Raw genomic sequence first — 22,274 nt, 5'->3', positions numbered from 1 at the left:
GTAGGAAGCTGTCCTTACCACAAATGCCTGACTGGCAGAGGTGTGTGTTTCATGGCCACGAGGGCGCCACCCCAGTCTAGGAACCAGACATTGTACTCTTCATCAAAGATCTGGAACAACAACAACAATAACGATCATAGCAACACCTTACATTTGCATGGTGCTTGAAAGTTTACAAAGTTTTTCACATACATTGTTTCATCTAGATTCTGAGCCTTCCAACAATCTTATCAAGAAGTGTGACAAGCGAGGTCATCCCCATTTAATAGATGAAAAAATGGGCTAGCAGAGAACAAATAACTGTCAACTGTCCCTAAATCCACTCAAATGGCATTTCCAGGGTTCTTTCCCCTAGTACTGTGAGTCAGTGTGCCACAAGAAATTCAGGCAACAAGACCCATGCTCAACTAGATAACCCAATGGAAAACATAGCTTCAAAAAACTTTTTCATCTGAGTATGTTACTAGTCAGCTTTCTCTTTCTCATCTTTTCAAATAAGACATTTGCTAATTTATAAATGGTCTGTGTCTCATTCAGTCATGTCAGACTCTTTATGACCCCATGGACTGCAGCACGCCAGGCTTCCCTATACTTCACCGTCTCCCAGAGTTTGCTCAAACTCATGTTCACTGAGTAGGTGATGTATCATATTAGGGTTATAAACTTTCTAGGAACTTAAAAGACAATCCCTTTTAGATATGGAGACATTAAAGTCTACATGATAACTGAGTTCTCAGACTTAGTCACCACATCCTAAGTTCTCATGCTAGTTGAATGAAGATTTAAGTTTAGTGCTTGGGGATCCTTACACTAAATGTTCAATGAGACACCATGCTTTCTGAGGTGCAGAGTTACTCATTCTTTGACTCATTCTTTTGTCTATTACCTATCAATCCTTCCACTCACTCATCAATTTATTCAGTGATCCATCCATCTATCTGCATAAGCATTTACTAAGCACCTAAGATGATGCAAGTCTCAGAGCCTTAGCTCAGACCTAACCCCGCATACAGCAACACTTCTATAATTTATGACTTTGAAGTCTTCAACCTAAGACAGAAAAAATTTTCTCCACCAGAGAACAAGTTCTTTCCTCTAGATCTTCTAGAGAAAAGTGGAATTAGAGAATTCCTCCAGTTCTTACAAGCTGGATGGAGAGGCTGGGGTGGTGGGTTAAGTGAGACGTACTAGAAGGGGTAAAAAGATATAAGCAGAGTTAAAAAGGAGGGGATAGGAGGAATAGTGTCCCCTGTAAATATGACTCAGAGAACACCATAGAGAAAAGGAAATGGACTCTCGGGCCTAAGCCTTTCAACTGGTTTTCTTTCTCATATTTACCTTTAAATGTCCCCACTAATGCTGAGCTTTCATGCACAGAAGACTTAAAGATTATTGGTTTTTATATTCCAGATATAAACATAGACTCTGAGTCTGAGTTGAAAAGTGGACTCTATGAATAGAAGCGCTGGATCAAAGTCTGAGAGTAAGGACTACAAGACGATTCTCAGTACTGAGGAAAAGAAAAAAGTTATTTTTCTTCATACTATTCTCTCTCAAATATTTTTCTGGCCACTTCTAACTCTTGCCCTGTTCAGAACTGTAGTGGAAGCTGGAATGCTTAGCTGTTTGGGAAAAGAGACAAGGAAACCCAAGTAGTGACAACACAAGGAAGGAATGTTGCAGTGGCCACCTGGCCAGGTGAGCTAGTCCTTGTATCCAAAGACAATATTTTGTCTGTTGTGAATTTCTGGACCAGAAGAACTTACGTTCCAGTTTCTACCCCATTTGGCACTTATAAGAGAATATCTTATGTTTTGAAAGTACGTTCTTATTTATGTGTCTGTTCCTCATCCAGCTGATTCCCTTGTGGGCAGGAATCTTAATTTATTCTCTGGAGTAGGCCTTATGGTAGTTAATATAGGGGTCGTGTCTAGTATGTCCTTGGTAACTTTTTTTAATTTTTTTTTTTTTGGATAAGTGGTAGTAGTGGAAGTGATGGCAATGGGGGTGGTAATGATGATGATGTTGGTGATGGTGATAATAATCTTCACTAAGGGACCCAAACAGAAAGTTGTGCAAGTAGATTTCAGATAGTTGCTTCATCTTCATCATTAAGACATTCAATACTCATCCTCTTTCTTCCTCAGATAGAAACCTTCTCATTTTAAGGTTTAGGAAAATGTCAACTTTTCTCGTGAAGTCTTTCCCAGTTTGCCCAAGTAAAATTAATTCCTCCCGTTTCTCTGCAAGCTAACAATGACACTAAAATAACACAGTCTAACTACAGTTATTTATGAACCTGTTTCCTCTACTTAATTTTGAGCTCCATGGGAAAAGGGACTGAAAAGTATTCAATGGCCTCATCAGGTTTATACCTGACACCTAGTTGACACTGTATAAGTCTGAGTTGTCCAATATAGTAGCTACAAGAGACAATTTAAATTTAAATTGATTAAAATAAAATTAAAAATTCGCTCCTCTGTCACCCTAGCCATATTTCAAGTGTGCAACAAACACAAAGGACAGTATATATACAGAACATTTTCCTTATTGCTGAAAGTTCTATTGGACAGCACTACAAGCAAAAATGTTTGTAAAATTGAATTAATTTTTCATATGTCATATATCTATTAAGCAGTCTCATCCTTAACTAAGGTTGGGCCCACATATTACTTAAGGCATCACAGATGGCTTAAGCCACTTCCGTGGCTTTGCTGGTCTTAGTATTCTATACCCTTAACCTTGTAGATAGCTTCCCTGGTGGCTCAGAGGTTAAAGCGTCTGCCTCCAATGCCTTCCCGATCCCTGGGTCGGGAAGATCCCCTGGAGAAGGAAATGGCAACCCACTCCAGTATTCTTGCCTGGAGAATCCCATGGACAGAGGAGCTCGGTAGGCTACGGTCCACGGGGTCACAGAGTCGGACACGACTGAGTGACTTCACTTCACTAACCTTGTAGATAAAGGAACAGACCTAGAAAGGTAAAGAGACCTGCTTGCCAAGATCCTGTGGTGCATTAATGATACAAAATGGTTTTATTGACTGTATCCCCTCACACAGGCATGGTAATTAGCATCTGGTGACTGTTCCATACCATTTGCTGAATGAAAGAATGAACAAACTAGGGAAACCCCAGTTCTTCTTATTCCTTGCCCAGCTCTTCCCATTTTTCCCCATTGCTCATCGATTCTTCCAGCTACATTGACCAAACAGAATTGCTGCTTTAATTTTTTTTTTTTTTTACAAATAAAAAGTCACAATGAGCCTGAGAATCCATAGATAAGAGAAATATTGGCAGAATTTGCCCTAAATATCTCTTCTCTGTTCCCAAATCTCTCAGTTACCTGTCTCCATGTGTTGCCCCCATCAGAAGAGATGAATACACTGATGTCAGTATATGAGAGCTCCGGACCAATGTTGCCTAAAACAGAAGCAGATTATTTGAAAATGTCAGGCACTTTACAGATTACATCTGCTTGGGGTTGAGGAAAGGGGTAGCAGAGAGTAAAGGTTTTCCAAGTAATGTTTAGAATATATTTATGTAGTTTTTTCTTGGTGTCATATCAAAACCCCAGCAGGAAGAAAACCTAACATGGAAAACAACAAATAAATAAATAATACAAGAGGGATGCCTGTTTAAAAGGCAACACCCAAAGACCAAATATTGATTAGCTTGGATCTCTTGAACTATTCATTCTGTATATCATTAGTCTCTCCAAAATTGATCTTGATGATGGCAAAGATCAGAAGAGTAAACAATTATGCTAGCCTAGGAACACCTTCCTTCTCATATGTAATTTTATGTTAAGAAAAACTGGTGTATGTGTATGTATATGTGTGTGTGTGTGTGTGTGTGTGTGCCATATGTGTATCTGTTTCCAAGTTAAACCTGTCAAAATATTTCTTGTGTGCCAGGCCATTGAATAAACCAATAGTACAGAATATGTAACCAAAGTGATAGAGTTTCCAGAAGAAGAGGACAATATTCAGCAGACCATGGTCGTCAAGTACCTGGAGAAGGAAATGGCAACCCATTTCAATATTCTCACCTGGAGGATCCCATGGACAGAGGAGCCTGGTGGGCTACAGTCCATGGGGTCGCAAGACTTAGCGACTTAGCAACTAAGCCATGGTCATCAAGCATGGTAGGAGAAGTCACCTGGATCACACCTGGGCTGACCACAATTCCTGTCTTATTCCTTCACACCTTTTCCCTGCCCCCTTCTTTTTCTTCCCTTTGCATCACTTTGTGGTTATATTTGTATAAACAAGAAAGTAGTTAAGATTTTCTAGCCTACCCATATTGCCCAAGTTTACCCACAAACCCTTTGGTCCCAGAACAAATGTCCCAAACTTTAAAGAGAAGCTGCTGAACAAATAATTGTACAACAGATGAATGAGGAAACACGTGATTGAATTATGTCACGATGCTGATGTGCATTTGGGGAGGTCTTTAGAAGCAGGAAAGTGCCCTAAACATGTAAGAATTTATCATTGAGGCTGATATTTTTTCTTTAAAAATAGCAGGAAGGGAATGTTAGCTCCCACACATCTGTAGCCTAAATAAGAGCACAATAAAAATGCAATAATGAAAATGTTAATTGAGCTCCTGACATTTAATGCTTCAAAATGAGAAATTAAACCCAGGCTACAGCTTGTCAAGCTCACATCAGCATCAGGGAGCACACAGCTAGCCAACTTGTTTTGACACTCAGACTTCCAAAAATAACCCTAGGGCTCAGGGCTCAGGCAGTCAGTACCAGTGGAGTGGGGAGCGGCATGGTGAACAGTTCTGAGGAACTATGTCTAGAATCTGGAATTCAGCTCTTCAGATCCAGGTTTTGGAAGACACAGAAATGAAGAAAGTAAAGAGGGACACGACAGAGAATGTCAACTTGTCCTTTAATCATGGCCACCCGGAGCACTGTGCTAAAGATTCTGAGCCCATGTTTGGTTTCAATAGAATAGAGTTTGGCGATTGATTAGTAACATCTACCGAGGGTGGTAGAGACACAGGGAGGCAGGTGTCTAGTCCCCCAAGAGCTAGAATCTGCCAGCCCTGTCAGGGCTTAGCGTCTGTTACATCCTCTTTAGGAGCTGGTTCTGCCTATAACTTAAACCTCTCTAGCAAAGCTCAATGAGATTGATTTTGGAGGTATGGTGATGATGAGAATCCAAGGCTCCCAGTGAAGCTTGTTTTAGAAATATCTTGGGTCAATTGAAAGGATCCCTGAAAGAAACGTTACTGATCACAGAGACCAAAAGTCAGTTCCCAGAGGAAAGGACAGAAAAGGGGCGTCCAGGATGGCTTGATCTTTGAACCCATTCAGTCCCCAACTGGACCTATAGGAAGGAAACTTCTGAGAGGGAGAGTCTGGATTATGGTGTAAGAGAAGGAAGATCTGAATGCTGTGCCCCACTGGTTAAAGTGAAGCTGGAGGAGGGCTCCCAGGGAGCCCCCAGGCCAGGTGAGAGGAAGAGGCAGGTGCTCCCCCTTGGAGTGGTGTGATAGGAGGGAGAAACGGGGAGAGCCGTGGAAAACAGGGAGCTCCTCACAACAACAGCTTAGCTGGTCAATCACATGGGTTCTGTTGCCCATCTGGGCAGCTGTCAACAACATGCTTTTAGCCTCATGTCCTCCCAAGGTACCTTTCTCCCAAGGCTTTATTTAGACACTCCCGGAAAAGAGAGAGAGAGAGACAGAGACACAGACAGGGGGAGAATTTTAACATGCTCTGAGATTACAGACGCTTCTCTCACCACCACTGATGTCCACTCAGGGTAATTAAATGGAAGAGGATGCAGACAATACAGGAAAGCACCTCCATGGAGGGGAGAACATAAGGGTATGAACATTCACAGTGTACAGGAAGCATGGCAGGGAGCCTGGAGTGGCTGTGGGGCTGGCAGGTGAAGGGGCTCGGGACTAGGTCTGGCCGAATGGCTACTGGATGGACTAGAGTTGGAGGCAGAGGGAGTGTGAGTGAGGGCAAGGTACCTGTTCCTCCTGCCCTCCACTTCTTCACCCATAAATCTACATCGTAGGGCCATTTGCAGTCACAGCAGGAAAGTGCTCTGTACACCTTAAGGGCCTGGGAGGATGTACGGTCTCGAGGACCAGCTTGAAACCACAGTGTAAGGATACTTAGTACTCTGGTGCTTCTGCTGCTAAAAAACAATTGCCAAACTCTCCAGACTGGAACTCCATCTGCCTTCAGAGGTGGCCTCAACAGGCCTAAGAGATGAATCCCAGCAGGCACTGTCATCCATGCAGCTTCCCCGCCCCCTGGTCTCAGTGGGAGACAGGAGCAGGCAGTGAGGAGTGAAGATGAGAGGGGCCAGGGCCACTGACACCTGCAGGCAGGGGACACGCATGGATCTGGAAGAGGGTTCTGGAGAGACAGGTCCATCCAGACCACGGAAGGCATCCTCGGCTAAGTTCATTATTTTTCCGATAGTGAGACGACCTTCAGGGAGAACAGGCAAGCAGGGTAAGGAGAAGCTGGGAATAAGGAGGCATCTGTCAGTGACCCAGTACCGGCTTTTCATGAGGATCTTGTCAGCTGTGTTATGCCCCTCTCAGTGCACTATGCAAAGTTACAAGAGTTATAAAGGGGAGATATTAGTAAATTCGCATGCACATGGGCAAAAGAAGTTTCAGAATCCAGTCTTGACTGTCTATATGTTAGCTCATAAAGACTTAGAGTAATTTAGATGGTCGTAGGTGATAACGGCCACACGTAACCCTCCTGACTATGCTCTGAGCCCTCAGCAGGATCTTGTAGGCACACTCTCCAATCTCTAATTCTTACAACACCCTCACAAGGCAGGGGAAGATAAGTTGATTTGCAGATAAGGAAAATGAAGCACAGAGGTTAAAGAACTTGACCGAATTCTTAAGGCTCATAGGTGTCAGCTCAGCTTGGAAAGCAGGCCTACAGAGTTCCTAAGTGCGTTCATTCATTCTGGAGATGCACACTGTATGCACGTCATTTGTGGATTCTATTGAAAGAGGTGCACACATCATGTTCTTCTGGTGCATAAGAGCAGTTCTAGATTTCTGTAACATTAATGATGATATTATAAAAGGTATCATGTATTGAGCATTCAATATCTCCTAGGTACTATTCTGAACACTTGAAACCCATCACTTTGTTTAATACTCCAGTTCCGTTATGTCAGTACTATTTTTCCCACTGTCAATGAAAACACCAATGTTTAGAGTGGTTAAGCCACATAAGGCAATCCTGGCTACATAGTTAGTATTTACATAATGATCACTTTTATTATTATTTTTTCCCTTTTTTACAATTTATTTCCATTGGAGGATAATTACTTTACAATATTGTGATGGCCTCTGCCACACATCAACATGAATCAGCCATGGGCATACATGTGTTCCCTGCCTACTGAACCCCCCTGCCACCTCCCTTTCCACTCTATCCCACAGGGAACCCAAAGTCAGTGCTCTGTAACTTTTATTATTGATTACTGTTCTCCAGTGTTCCTTCCACTCCAGTCCACGGCCTCCTATAGGCCTGGAGGAGAGGCAAGGTATAGCAGTCCCACAGTTGGGAGGCCTAACAGGCATGGGTGATGGAGTGTGGGGGTCACTCCCCCTATCAGGAACATAGTACCAGAGCCTGCCTTCCACACTCACTGTGCTGGGCTCCCTGAAGCCAGTGGTGTTAAATATGGTGGATCCAGTCTCTATGCATGGAGAGTTGACTGAGGTATCTTCAGAAGGCTATGCTAGCTGTCACCCCAATTCGAGCGGATGGTCACTGGTGGTGTTTAAAACTTCATGCAGTTGAAGGGTTGGAGAAGGAAGTCATGGCTAGCAGAGCAGTAACTCCAGGGCCTGGAGCTTCAGGTTGATGAGTTTACCATCTCGACAAGTCTCTGTGAATTTATCTACTTTCATTAGAAAAAAAAACTGCCTCATACCACAGCTCTAACTTCGAAGATTAGAGGCCTGCTTCGCTTTATGCCATTAATGTATTCCTGAAAAGGTGCATGGAAATCAAATGCATGCTAATCAGAGCATTTTCCCCAGGAGACTTTTATTTTCATCTCGGAGTTGTTTTATCTTCATTTCTGATTGATGTTCAGTGGACAGTGGTTCCAACAATGCAACCTGGAGTTTTTCTGCCCTTTCCCCCAGGCCCTCAGCCAAGTGGTTAATCATGTGTAAACAAACCTTTACACGCACCAGAGACCTCCTGATTAAAAACAGCTCTGGGGTGAAACTTCTTGTAAAGAATCCTCTGTGCAAAGAGAAAACTACCCCAACTTATACTTGGTGAGCTAAGAAGTTCATATATCACGTTTTCTTAAAGTGAGAATTCCCTATTACACCTATAAACAACCTTTCTGATCAGTCAGATGACTTGAAAAGGAACTCTGGCCTCTAGCTAACACGGGGGACTGCCCTATGACCACGTGAAATGTTGCATTTACCAAGAGTTACAAGGTTCTGGAGCTCTTTGCCTGGGTTATTAGATTGGCCTTGCAGTTCCACAAATTCTGCCTGTTTTCTGGGATGAATGCCCACAGCTTTTATCTGATGCTCAAATGATTACAAAGAGGTCATGACATATGCCAGAAGCCCTCAGCAGGGAAGAAGCTCAGTCTTCCTTACCTGTAGCCACCACAAGCCCTGGAGCTGTCTCCTTGCTGGAGATTCTTCCTGAGGAATATGGATTTTCGGAGATCTGCAAGTGTAGGTGTAGGGAGCAGAAAGGCTAAAATGGAGAAGAAAGTGGTTTCATTCCTGGGAACTTCATTCCTGTCAGGGTGCTCCTGACATGCATCCCTGCCCCACCAGATACAGGGCTCACAGGTGCCAACCTTCCAGGAGCAGCGAGGGTTAGGTGTGAGTCACTGACTCACTGCCCCAAGAGATGACCTGGGGCAGGAGTCATCTCTCCTTGAACAGATGATAGAATCACATCAGAACCTGCCCTGAGCACCATCCATGGGCCCCTTCCTGTCCCTGCTCCCACCACAATTGTATGCTTCCCCTCCCTTTCCCATTCCCACTCTGTCTATCAAGGTCCAGTTCATGGTCAGCCTCATGAAGGCTCCTGACCATTCCGTCCAGCCCACAGGATGACGCTGACCTTCTCCCATCTTTGACCGTGGCCATCACACTCTGCTTCTTGGAGCTCTGTGGGGCCACTGGGAGCAGTGGAGGGGGAGTCAAGAGAGACAGCCTTGACTCTCTACCCTCTTCTTCAATCAGATGGGCCCTCTTTCTGCTTCATGGGTTTGGTTCCTGTTTATAATTTTACTTTGAATTTCACTTAAAATGTCTGAAGCCATTATCTGAAACTTGTATAAGTTTGTCTTCTTTACTTATTTATCCCTAGTTGAGTTTCTTTAAAAGGATTAGGGATTTAGAGAGATGTGGACACATAATAAAAAAAATATATTTAAAAATTGTGAAATTTGAGAAAGGAGAAAATTAGGTTAATAAAATAAGATGAGTCCATGGGTAAGGTTTAGGGAGGGGGGAGTTCTTGCTGTGACCAGTTCTTGGACACAGGCAGGCATATGTCTCTGAGCTTCCTAGTACCCCAAGCCAAAAACATGGAGCTGGACTGAAAACTGCAAAAGGAAAAGGCCATGTTAATCCTATTTACCACCATACTCCCAGTTTTTAACATCATGTCCGGAATATTCAGTAAGTAGTGAAAAGCAAATTTTTTTGCGAAGGGGAAACATAATCATTTCTGGGACTGTCGAAGTGTTTCTCACATATGTCCTCTTTAAGTGGGCAATGAGGGTTGTGAATTTCACTGTTAATGATCTGTCTTCCCTTCTCATTTGATGTTGCAGCCCCTGAGAACAGAGATAATGTCTTATACATTAGATCCTCTATGTGCCTATGTCAATATCCCATAGAGCTGGAACCCTAGGAATGCTGAGAGATTAACTCTTGTCCATGTGGACATACCAGCCTGCATTTCTTGGGCTTCTAATGCAACTTTTACTTACCTTGCCCATTTTCAAGCACTTATCAAATGGTATCATATCAGTATCAGCTAATAGGTATTTATCACTACTGAGATCTGCCTGGGACCCTTGGGCACAGGCTTTCTCTTATGCGTCTTTCTCTTACTAGAAGTTGTAGCACATAGTATATTCTCAAGTAAAAGCTTGTAGAATCCAACTGAACTTTCCATCCAGATGATATGGCAGTCTGATCAATACCCTAGGAGTTGTAGGAAATCCCTGTCCAGCACCAGGAACATTCCTAAGGCCTCTTTGGTAGAATAAGGCCCCTGATGGAGCATCCCCAGGTAAGTAGTCTGCCCTGTGGTCTCACATGAGACCAGGACACTGACCAGCAGGCAGTGTACTGGGTTCCCTCTCAGGTCCATATCTGGAGCTTGCAGGAGGCGCCAATCCCTGCCTTTGTTGTAGGTGATGTATGTCTTCACCTGGTCATCCACCTTCTTGTTTGCCAGGAATATCCCTTTGATACCGGCTACCTAGGAAAAAGGGAGAGAGATGGAAAACCATGTTGGGCCAAAATGCTGATAGTTTTGGAGAAGCGTAGGGAGGCCGTCTATGGAATCGCACAGAATCAGACACGACTGAAGCGACAGCAGCAGCAGCAGCAGCAGCAGCAGCAGCAGCAGGGAGAAATGCCCCAGGATTGTCCACAGTGTGTTGAAGTGCACAAGAGGAAAAGGGGAGGAGCACGGTGAGAAACGTCATATTCCACATGGTCTACAGGAGAAGTTCAAGCTCATTATTCTTGCCTGGAGAATCCCAGGGACAGAGGAGCCTGGTGGGCTGCCATCTATGGAGTTTCACAGAGTCGGACACGACTGAAGCGACTTGGCAGCAGCAGCAGCTGCTGGCCTCCACACAACCCCCCAATTCCCTCAACCACTTCCCGCCACAAACCAGATATTCCATCCTCCTCTTACTCATCTTCTTTGCCCCACTCTACACATCTCTGTACTTTGTTCAGAGGACTTTACCCTTAATTAATTTATTTATCCTTAATTAACTACCAAAATTTCCTCTGGGGTGGGAGTAGCTGATAACAACCGAAGTAGTTACCCTAGAGAACATTTGAGCTAATCAACATATACTACTATATATAAAATAGATAAAGAAAGATAGATAAAGAAAGATCTGCTGCATAGCACCAAGAAGTATATACAGTATCTTACAATAACTTATAATAATGGAAAAGAATCTGAAAAAGAATACACACACACACACTCATATATATATACATATGTGTGTATTATATATATATATACACACACACACATATATATATATATAATTGAATCACTTTTATGTACACCTGAAATATTGTTCACTGCAGTTCAGTCGCTCAGGTGTGTCTGACTCTTTGTGACCCCATGAACTGCACCACACCAGGCCTCCCTGTCCATCACCAACTCTTGGAGTCCACCCAAACCCATGTCCATCGAGTCGGTGATGCCATCCAGGCATTTCATCTTCTGTCGTCCCCTTCTCCTCCTGTCCTCAATCTTTCCCAGCATCAGGGTCTTTTCCAATGAGTCAGCTTTTCTCATCAGGTGGCCAAAGTATTGGAGTTTCAGCTTCAGCATCAGTCCCTCCAATGAACACCCAAGACTGATCTCCTTTAGGATGGACTGGTTGGATCTCCTTGCAGTCCAAGGGACTCTCAAGAGTCTTCTCCAACACCACAGTTCAAAAGCATCAATTCTTTAGCGCTCAGCCTTCTTTATAGTCCAACTCTCACATCCATTCATGACTACTGGAAAAACCATACCTTTGACTAGACGGACCTTTATTGGCAAAGTAGTGTCTCTGCTTTTTAATATGCTGTCTAGGTTGGTCATAACTTTGCTTCCAAGGAGTAAGCGTCTTTTAATTTCATGGCTGCAGTCACCATCTGCAGTGATTTGGGAGCCCAGAAAATTAAAGTCAGCAACTGTATCCACTGTTTCCCCTTCTATTTGCCATGAAGTGATGCGAACAGATGCCATGATCTTCGTTTTCTGAATGTTGAGTTTTAAGTCAACCTTTTCACTCTTCTTTCACTTTCATAGAGAGGCTCTTCAGTTCTGCCTCACTTTCTGCCATCAGGGTGGTGTCATCTGCATATCTGAGGTTATTGATATTTCTCCCGGCAATCTTGATTCCAGCTTGTGTTTCTTCCAGTCCAGCGTTTCTCAAGATGTACTCTGCATAGAAGTTAAATAAGCAGGGTGACAATATACAGCCTTGACGTACTCCTTTTCCTATTTGGAACCAGTCTGTTGTTCCATGTCCAGTTCTAACTGTTGCTTCCTGACCTGCATATAGGTTTCTCAAGAGGCAGGTCAGGTAATCTGGTATTCTCGTCTCTTTCAGAATTTTCCACAGTTTATTGTGATCCACACAGTCAAAGGCTTTGGCATAGTCAATAAAGCAGAAATAGATGTTTTTCTGGAACTTTCTTGCTTTTTCATGATCCAGTGGATGTTGGCAATTTGATCTCTGGTTCCTCTGCCTTTTCTAAAACCAGCTTGAATATCTGGAAATTCACAATTCACATATTGCTGAAGCCTGGCTTGGAGAATTTTGAGCATTGCTTTACTAGTGTGTGAGAAGAGTGCAATCGTACAGCAGTTTGAGCATTCTTTGGCTCCAAAATCCCTGTAGATGGTGATTGCAGCTATGAAATTAAAAGACACTTGCTCCTTGGAAGAAAATTTATGACCAACCTAGACAGCATATTAAAAAGCAGAAACATTACCTTGCCAACAAAGGTCCATCTAGTCAAACTATGATTTTTCCAATAGTCATGTATGGATGTGAGAGTTGGACTATAAAGAAAGCTGAGCACTAAAGAATTGATGCTTATGAACTATGGTGTTGGAGAAGACTCTCAAGAATCCCTTGGACTGCAAGGAGATCCAACCAGTCCATCCTAAAGGAAATCAGTCCTGAATATTTATTGGAAGGACTGATGCTGAAGCTGAAACTCCAATACTTCGGCCACCAGATGCAAAGAACTGACTCGTTGGAAAAGACCCTGATGCTGGAAAAGATTGAAGGTGGGAGGAGAAGGGGATGACAGAGGATGAGATGGTTGGATGGCATCACTGACTCAATGGACATGAGTTTGAGTAAACTCTGGGAGTTAGTGATGGACAGGGAGCCTGGTGTACTGCGGTCCATGGAGTTGCAAAGAGTTGGACATGACTGAGTGACTGAACTGAACCGAGATGTTTTCTGTTTCAGATGACCCAGCTTGGTGACCTGGCCCCTATCATTGGCTGTGATGCCAGTTCACTGTGGACTTTGGATAATTCTTATTTTATCTTCAGTCTCAGCCAATTGTCACTTTTAAAAAGGTGGAATAAAACCTTCCCTTTCTTTTTTTCCTCCGTTGGTTGGCAAAGGATACCACAGATAATGTAGACACTCTTGCCCAAGTTCCCCATGTGTTGGGATTTGCATATCTTTGATATTCTGAAGAAAAAAGAGCATCACCACAACACAAGTAGCTACAGAGTGAGATTTATCATCCAGAATGGTTCAAGAGTAAGCACAGATCTGACTCACTTTTATTACTCCTCTGCCCACATCTGAGCAATAAGAAGAGATATTTAGAATGACAGCAATCTGTGTTGTCTTGACTTTCCATTTAAGTTCCAAAGGAAAGGTAATTCAAATTGTTTAGATACATATAAACAACACTTCAGCATGTTCTCTAGATAACACTCAGACATCTCGATATTTTCATTGTATTCATACCTACCCCCATTCTTTGAGGGTCATCGTGAATTGAGGTGTATTGCAGTTCTGAGAGGATCCCAGTGGGAGCAAAGGGAAAGACTTTCATAGAAGTAGCTCTTCTGGTTTTTTTGTTTGTTTGTTTGATTTTTAATGACATAATTTAGCTGATGAAATGAGAAGTGCTTTTTTTTTTTTTTTTAAAGTAACCTGACTGGCCTTGAAAGAGAATAAAGAATGCCAACCCAAACACAAAATAAATAAATAACAAAAAATGAACAGAGCATGTCTGGAGGAGAACAGACTGGGAAGGACATCACTAGGGGAATTTGACAAAGGGCCAAGGATGGAATTGATTAGAATCCTATTGTGAACAGAGGATGGGAAAGGACAGAAGCCAGGGTGGGGTGAGGGACAGTGGTGTCAGCGTTTCGCCCTTTCCCAGTGGTACCCTCCCTGCCTTAGCTGCTCAGAGACAGTGTCATTTCAGGAAGGCTGGTACCTCATATACTCATCCAAGGTCTGTGAGGCTCTGCGATCACCTCAGTCTTTAAAACCAACTACAAAGGTGTCTGTCTCAAACCCAGTTACTGATAATTCCTCACAGGGAATCGAATCTGAGTTTCCTTAGAACCTTCTGCCTAGTGGAGGCGTTTGTTATTCCCTTTAGATGCAGGGCTGGTACTTTTTCTGGTGTATTACCGGTTAATAACGCCATCTCTCTCTCATGCCAGTTGCCCCTCTCCATTGTGCACCGGGGGCCTTGCTGTCTAATTTCTAGAACATCAATAGGTCAGAACCAGCCTCTTGTCTGCCACCTGCACGCCCTGCCTCCTAGTTTGACGCATTCTAGCATGCATTGCTAGCCACTCTGCAGCTTCTTGTGCTCTTCTGGATAAGCACGCTCGGGAAATATACGCCAGTATTACATTAGCAGTTCTCCCCTAAGAACCCCACCCCTCAGGTGGGTATTTTCTGTGTGCCTCACTTAGTCTGGGAGCAAAATCATGAGAATGGAGACTGAAAAGATACAGAAAGGAGAGATTTTGAGGGAACCCAGATGCATCTCTGAGGGTGTTCCTCCTGCAGCTGCACATAATGCCCAAGAAATCTCAGTCTTTTCTGGGGAAAAAAGGAACACTTTCCATTTGTATTTGGATTCCTCTAAGCCCCATCATTGCTGCTGAATTGCTTTTAGGCTCCGTCTCTTGAATAAATGGGCTGCAAGTTTGGAGGGCGCTTTGCTTTCTGTATCCTAGGCCAATAGCTTTCAAACTTTTCAAGCACAGACCAAGTATAAAATCCATTTTTGTTGCCACCTAGTAGACTCATAACCATATATGCATATATGTGTACACATGTAGCTACATATATATATATATATATATCCAAAGCAAAAGTTCCATGAAACACTACTTGCCTTCACTACATGCAGTATAAAGAAATTGGAGAATAAGACACACATTTTAGCTTCTCCATTCAAGGAAGCATTTAGAATCTGATAAACTTAAACATGCTATAGTCCACTGTGGTTTGAAATCAGAAGCATAGCTGCTGCTGTTGGCCTCGAGAGCTCAAGGAGAAAGGTACCAGCTTGCGGTAGTCCCCACAGAAGAGGGTCATATTGATAAAAGATCTCAGACCTGCATGACCCACTTTCCCCCTGGGAATCAATCTGAGGTGCAAAGGGACACTGACAGCAGCCCCTTGGCAGAGCACTGAGTCCAGGTGGCATGCTCATCTGTCGCTCACTCCCCTGGGCCCTCAGGACAAGGAAATCAGGGTTCTGCTGAGAAAAGCAATTATCATGGCGTGCCTCGGGCTGTCCCTAGAGTTGGACCTGTGGTGAGGAGCTGAAGAAGATTAGTTTGGGTAAAGTGTCCCCATGGAGTCTATAAGTAGTTGTCCATCTGTCCAAAGAAGGGTAATGTAAGGTCAAGATAAGGCAGTGGGTGGAAGGCAGTCACTGGGGACAAGGAAAGCAATGAAATGTCAATAATACGGGCAAAGAGGCCAGAACACTAAGGGTGGCTCAGAGTTTCGTTTTATCCATCCAACCAAGTATAGTGAGGTCAAGATATAATTAGTCATTAGGAAATCTAAACAGAACTAACAAAGTACCACTAGGCCTCTAAAAGAATGTCTAAACACACACGTATGCCACACACTCCCCACCTCCCCGCCCCCACATGCACACACGCACCTGATAATACCAAATATTGGTAAAGATGTGAAGCAGCTAGAACTTGTTTTCATCTCTGGTGGAGAACAAAATGACATTGCCAGTTAAGAAATGGCTTGGTGGCTTTTTATAAACATAAACACATTTTTTGAGAGTCCCTTGGAGATCAAACCAGACAATCCTAAAAGAAATCAATCCTGAATATTCATTGGAAGAACGGTTGCTAAGGTTGAAGCTCCAATACTTTGGCTACCTGATGTGAAGAGCTGACTCATTGGGGAAGAGCCTGATGCTGGGAAAGAATGAATGCAAAAGGAGAAGGAAGCAGCAGATGATAAGATGGTTAGATATCATCACCGACTCAATGGACATGAACTTGAGCAAACTCTGGGAGACAGCGAAGGACAGAGGAGTCCATAGTTAGACATGACTTAGCAACTGAACAACAACAAACACACACATTGGACCTAGCAATTCTACTTCTAGGTATTTATCCATGAGGAACAAAAACTTATGTTCACATGAGTGTTTACAGACATTTCATTCATAGTCACACAGATCTGGAAACAACCTGAATAACTGGCAAATAACATTCAACTGGCAAATGAATGAACAAACAAGAATACACGCAGGCAATGCAGTGCTACGCAGCAATAGAAAGAAAGGAACATCTCCTGATACTCAATAACATGGGTGGATCTCAAAATAATAAGTGAAAGAAGCTAGACTCAAAAGACTCCCTACTGCACAATTTCATTCATATGAAAATGGAGAAAAGGCAAAACTGGAGGGAGAGAAATCATATCGGCTTGCCAGTGACTTTGGATGGGAGAGTGATCACAAAAGGGCCATAAGGGGGAATGTTTAGGGACAATATCCCATATATTCAGTGTTCTATGTCTTGATTATGGTGGTAGATGCACATACCTCTGTTAAGACTCATAGAACCAGAAAGGTTAAATTTTACTGCACATGAAATATCCCTCAATTTAAAAAAATGAATGTGAAAAAAAAATGTGTAATAGGAAGAGGCTGAACTTTTGGGTCAAATGGACATAAGTTGGTTCACAGATAGCTTCTCCCTTTTACTAGCTGTGTGACCCGAGTCAAGTTACCAAGTTCTCTACATCTTTGTACTCTCACAGGCACAACAGGGAATAATATCAACCACATGGAGATGCTATAACAGATAAATAAGAAAAAGTATACATATATATATATATATATATATATATATATATATATATATATAATTAAGAGTTATGCTGTCCAATACCATAGCCACTAGCCCCATAGGGCTCCTGAACACTTGAAATGTGGCCAGTAGGACTGAGAAACTGACTTTTAGTTTTATTTAATTTTAACCAGTTTAAATATAAATTTAAAACTGATATCGGATTCAGTTACTGGCAAACTTCTAAATATGTTTGGAATCACCAGGGTATGTGAATCTACCTTTTCTGCTATAAATTTTATGACATGAAAATGCTGATGAAGTATTTATGCTGAAAATTTAGCATATGAATTGAGATGCTTGGGAAGTGTAAAATGCACCCAGGATATTATAGACTTGGTATAACAAAAATATAAAATATTTCATTAGTAATTTTTCATATTAAGTATGTACTTAAATGATAGTATTTTAGGTTTTTAGTTAAATAACATTTAACATTATAATTAATTTCACCTGTTTCTTTTTTACTTCTTTTTTCTTGATTGTAAAAATGCCTGTGTAACTTGTGTTATATATTCATTCAACGAGGGCATTTAAGGAATTATTTGGTATACCATCATTATTACTGTACAGATTTACAAGTTGGAAAATACTGAAGAAAATGCAGCAGCTCAAAGCATGTCTCCATAATACAATTGAGACTGTTGGAAATAATATTTGTAACTGGATTTATCAATGGAGAACATCTAAGAAGAAACACAGTTTATATTTAGAGAAATGAAAAAACAACAACAGAACTCTACATGGAAAGAGTGTCATAAGAGTAATGGTGAACACACCTAATGAGCTACACTGATTGCCAGCATCAACCTTGGATGGAATGGGCTCTGTCATCTTAAAGAAGGGATTATTATTTGGCCTTCAAGAAGCATTTTCTCCCCTGATTGTACAATTACAGCCATGCCAATACTGCACTCTGAGGCAGGGAGTGGACAAGAGTCCCTCTTTAGCAGTAAACTGCTCCAACAGACCAGGAAATGAACAATATTTCCCTTTAGAGTTTACGGAGTTGGGTGAGATTGATCCCCATTGGTCTCCAGGGTCTCTTAGCTCCAAAGACTAGAAGGTAAATTTCTCAAATAAATTCTTACTTTCTTTGTTCCCTTTCCAATGCCAAGAAGAGGTTCACGTAGAAGACAGAATGATACACCAGTAGCTCCAAGTGGCCATGGGCAGCTCAAGCCACTTCACATCTGTGTTAACTATGCGCATCTTAGACAAGGAAGAACAGATGGGATACCCTGTTACACTAGAATATAAATCTTTGAATTAAACTTGGCACAGAGACTAAGTCATGCATATATTTATCTGCTAGATGTAAAGAGAAAACAGAGATATAGTAGCCTGGAGAATAAATGTCCAACTCTTTAGTCAAGCTCTTTCCTAGCATCTTTAAATTTTTATCCCCATTATTTTCCAAGGTCATCTCACATTCTAATAAAATGGACCTCTACTCATCAGACTCTGGTTCTCTTCTCATGCTGGGACTCAGCCATGCCTTACTCTCATGCTCTAACAATTCATCATTTAAGCCAACTCATCTGCAAGACTCCCCAGATTCATCAAATTAGAATTAGTTTTACTCTTACAGTAATTCTATAACATACAGGAATTATACCTCTAATACAAATTGGACCATGATCACAACCCTATTAGAGTCACTTACATCTTTCCAGTAGATGGTCTCATGCACCAGCCTCATCAAACAAAATACACTTCACAAAAGTGTGTTAATTTAACTGAAATTGAATGTAAAAGCATGCTGTTTTTTTCCAGCTGTATTACTCAAGGGCATCTAGAGTCCACAAAAATTATAGTCTCTTTGTTAACTGGCCATATGGTACACAATCTCAGTTTCTATGAGAATCTCCAGTGAAGAAAGTTAAAGTCTAATGATCCCTAAAGACCAATTAAATTGAGCTTTATCTCCAAATCACAGAATGCATATCCAGGTGCAAAACAGGATCACCCTATAAAAATCTTCAATATGGTCACGGTCCAGATAGTGTCAAGATACAATTTATTCCCTTGGTATTAAAAGCCTTTTAGAATCTGAACCCCAACTTCTTATCCAGCATTCATTCTTGTACCTGACAACCATCTATTCTACACAATTAGACTGGCCAGCTCACGGACTTAAAAATTTATACCATCTCTCTAACTCTTGGCTTCTGTCATTCTTGACATTCCACTTCTTCCTTTCTTCCTCCTGAGAGCAAATGTATTGATAGTCAGATCAGTAACATTGAGAAAAAGAACTGGGCAGGCGCAATGCATCCCTAACTCAACTGTTCTTATAATCTGCTTGCAGAGATCACATCCTCTGTATCACAAGGTTGTGGTGTTATGAAGACAGGCTTCCATAAGAGAGCTCTTGATTCACAGTTTCTGCCTGAGACTGGATGGATGAGTTCAATTCTGGGGAGCAGTATTACCAAGAACACTTCCTCCTTCATGCTTTTAAAGGCAATAAAGCTGGTATCTGATCTCCTTTGGTCTCACCTTTTGCTTCTATCTCAATTGTTTTCACTCTTGGGCAGGAAGAAGAGGAAATTCATTTATGGACCCCTTCAAAGCCCAAAAAACTAGATTGCAAGCTCCCTGAGGGGAAGGACCCTTGTCTTTCCTGCTTTCCTCATGGACTTGAACACAATACAGGGATACAATCAACCCTGATAAAAATGAAGGAAGAACAGGGACAACAGAATTGGCTCTAGAGAAGTTACCTTGCCTGATATATCTTGCTTCTATGTGAACGCAATGACACCATGTAATTTTTTCCCCCTCAATAAGACCAACTTCAGCAAGATTAAAGAAAAAAAAAAAAATCACATGTATCTTGGCACATTCTTCATTTTGATTCATACTCCAGAGCAGAATGTCTCATTGTTCTACATGACCAAGGAATTTCAGGAACCCTTTTTTTTTTTTTTTTTTTTTTAAGGAAAAGGAACAGCACAGAGGCAAAATGCACTCCATACCATATCAGCAGAGTCTGAGAAACGGATTTCACAACTAAAGGTCATCTGCAGCAACGTCTACCTCTCTGAATGGGCTCTGACCACAGGAGCATGAATAATCCTCTTACCTCTACAGGCTTACTTGTGCAAACAGGAATGGCCTCCATCCTGGGAACATTCATCCAGACCTTCCCACAGATGCGACTTACTGCACAATAACAAAGGTATAGTTCTGCCTCCTAGTGTGGTTAGAGGCATGAAAATGTAAGCTTCTCAAAGCCATTTACACTCTTTAGTCATCTCTAGTGGGGTCTTTACAACTTTGGGAAGAAATCTAGGTCATTTCCCAGGCTGGAATCTTGTTGTTAAGTGAATTATTTCAGCACCAGTCTACTTCCTAGAAAATCAGGGTATTTCTTCCCTGACATTCATGTCTCTCCTTCTTTTTATATACTTCCATTCACCCCATGCCTTTTTGCAATCCTCCTTCTACCTTGTAAAATAATTGGGATCTTATATATTTCCATCACTGTTAGTAAATGAGCAACCAAGTTAGACACCAGAGTAGGGGATCCTGGAACTTTGACATGAGAAGCTCAGAAGAGACCACTGTAAAGCAGAAGTCCATGCACCCACCTCTCTGCTTTGACAGCCACTCCCACTTCTCAAAGGGGAAAACTCACATGGAAGTAGCTTCTGCAAGCAATCTGCAGCTACCACCCCCAAGAGACAACTGTGAATGAATGACCTCCACCAGCACAGTATTTAGGGGTCTGACCACAAGTTACTAGTAAATGTTGGAGATAATGAGACATACCTACTTTGCTAAAATCAATCCATCTAGTTGAAGTAGTCAGTCAAGTACTTTCACTGAGAAAGGTCACATACATTGTTACTAGAAGTACAGACACACAATATATCATTAGGGTTACTGAAACAATTAGGTTGCTTTCTTAATATAGTCTCTAAATGGAGTCACTTGGTTTCCTAGATAAATTATTCTTTAACTGGTGTGTGTGTATATATGTATATCTATAGATAGATAGATATAAACCCAATGAAGGTTATCATATTAAAAATAAGAAAATTTCAGTGTTAAGTCAAGATCAGTTCTTTCCCATACATAGGTGTTGGCATCTGGTGGCATTTTAGAGGAACCTTCACTCCTACCACTGATATTTGCTTTCTTCTCTTATAAAGTTGCTCATAAAACATGATTTTCCAAATAATTTAAAGCATACAAATAGTACTAATCCCTCCACCTAGACTTCATAGAAAGAAGCACAGATTTGAAAAGGGTACTTAAGAGATCACTGATGTGAAATACCTTCACTTCTGGCTACAATCATGCTATATTTAAGACATCGACTCTAGCTACCATTTGTTGAAGGCTTATTGAGTCAACTACCACACAAGGTGCTTTAGAAACATTACCCCTCATTCTCACAATAATTTTATTAGATAGATGTCTTATCCCCATTTTACAGGTGAGGGAATTGAGGCACAGAGAAGTTAAGTCCCTTGCCCCAAATCACAACGGCTAAGTACACACACAGCTGATATCTGAACTCAGAACTTTATGACTCCAATGCTTGTGTTCATATTGTTAGAACTCATGAAAAAGAGAGGCAGATTCAAGTGCAGGATAATGTTGGCTACATACCTCATACAATTCAATAATGATGTTTCCCATCAGACCTCGGCTGCTCTTAATGCTCTCCATGGCCAGCGTGAAGGAGACTCCGCGTGCGTCTGAGATGTAGAGGTTGTACGTGTCATTCTGGTTCCACTCCTGGACCGCTGCAAACACTTGGTTCTCATTGGTGCTGATGATGTGCATGTCCTGGAAGAAGATGGAAAGCCCGTAAGGCAGCAGATCTCCATATCACCATGCCCACTGGGACCCACAGTAATTACCATGACTTATGAAATGGCTGAGGAAAAGCTTGAGTTACAGGCAATGTGAAACAATTCTGTGTCGGGCCAAGGCTATAAATTATGAGCTTCGTGATTTCTGCTCCTTGCTAAGTGACAGTAAGATGGGTGTAAGGGGCTTTGGTGGGTATCATTTTCCATGGCTTTAGGGGATTTATCCACTTTCATTTTTTATTTTTATAACTGAAAAGTGGTGTTAGCGCTAACAGAGACATACAATCTTGCGT

At 41.9% G+C, this 22,274-nt stretch overlaps 1 protein-coding gene across 1 annotated transcript in view; it reads right to left on the bottom strand.

The window, feature by feature from the left end:
* Positions 1–22,274, bottom strand: part of SORCS3 (sortilin related VPS10 domain containing receptor 3) — a 650,006-nt gene that overhangs the window by 99,310 nt on the left and 528,422 nt on the right. The window contains exons 9-13 of the mRNA XM_052660938.1: positions 21,776–21,955; positions 10,349–10,495; positions 8,641–8,743; positions 3,344–3,420; positions 19–110 (exon numbers count right to left, since the gene is read on the bottom strand). Coding sequence (XP_052516898.1) covers positions 19–110; positions 3,344–3,420; positions 8,641–8,743; positions 10,349–10,495; positions 21,776–21,955 — 599 coding nt within the window. The remainder of the gene's footprint in view (positions 1–18; positions 111–3,343; positions 3,421–8,640; positions 8,744–10,348; positions 10,496–21,775; positions 21,956–22,274) is intronic.

This window comes from Budorcas taxicolor, chromosome 23 (assembly GCF_023091745.1).
Source record: "Budorcas taxicolor isolate Tak-1 chromosome 23, Takin1.1, whole genome shotgun sequence".
Lineage (NCBI taxonomy): Eukaryota > Metazoa > Chordata > Mammalia > Artiodactyla > Bovidae > Budorcas > Budorcas taxicolor.
Note: the sequence above shows the minus strand (reverse complement) of the source record. Positions and strands in the feature narration are given on the sequence as shown.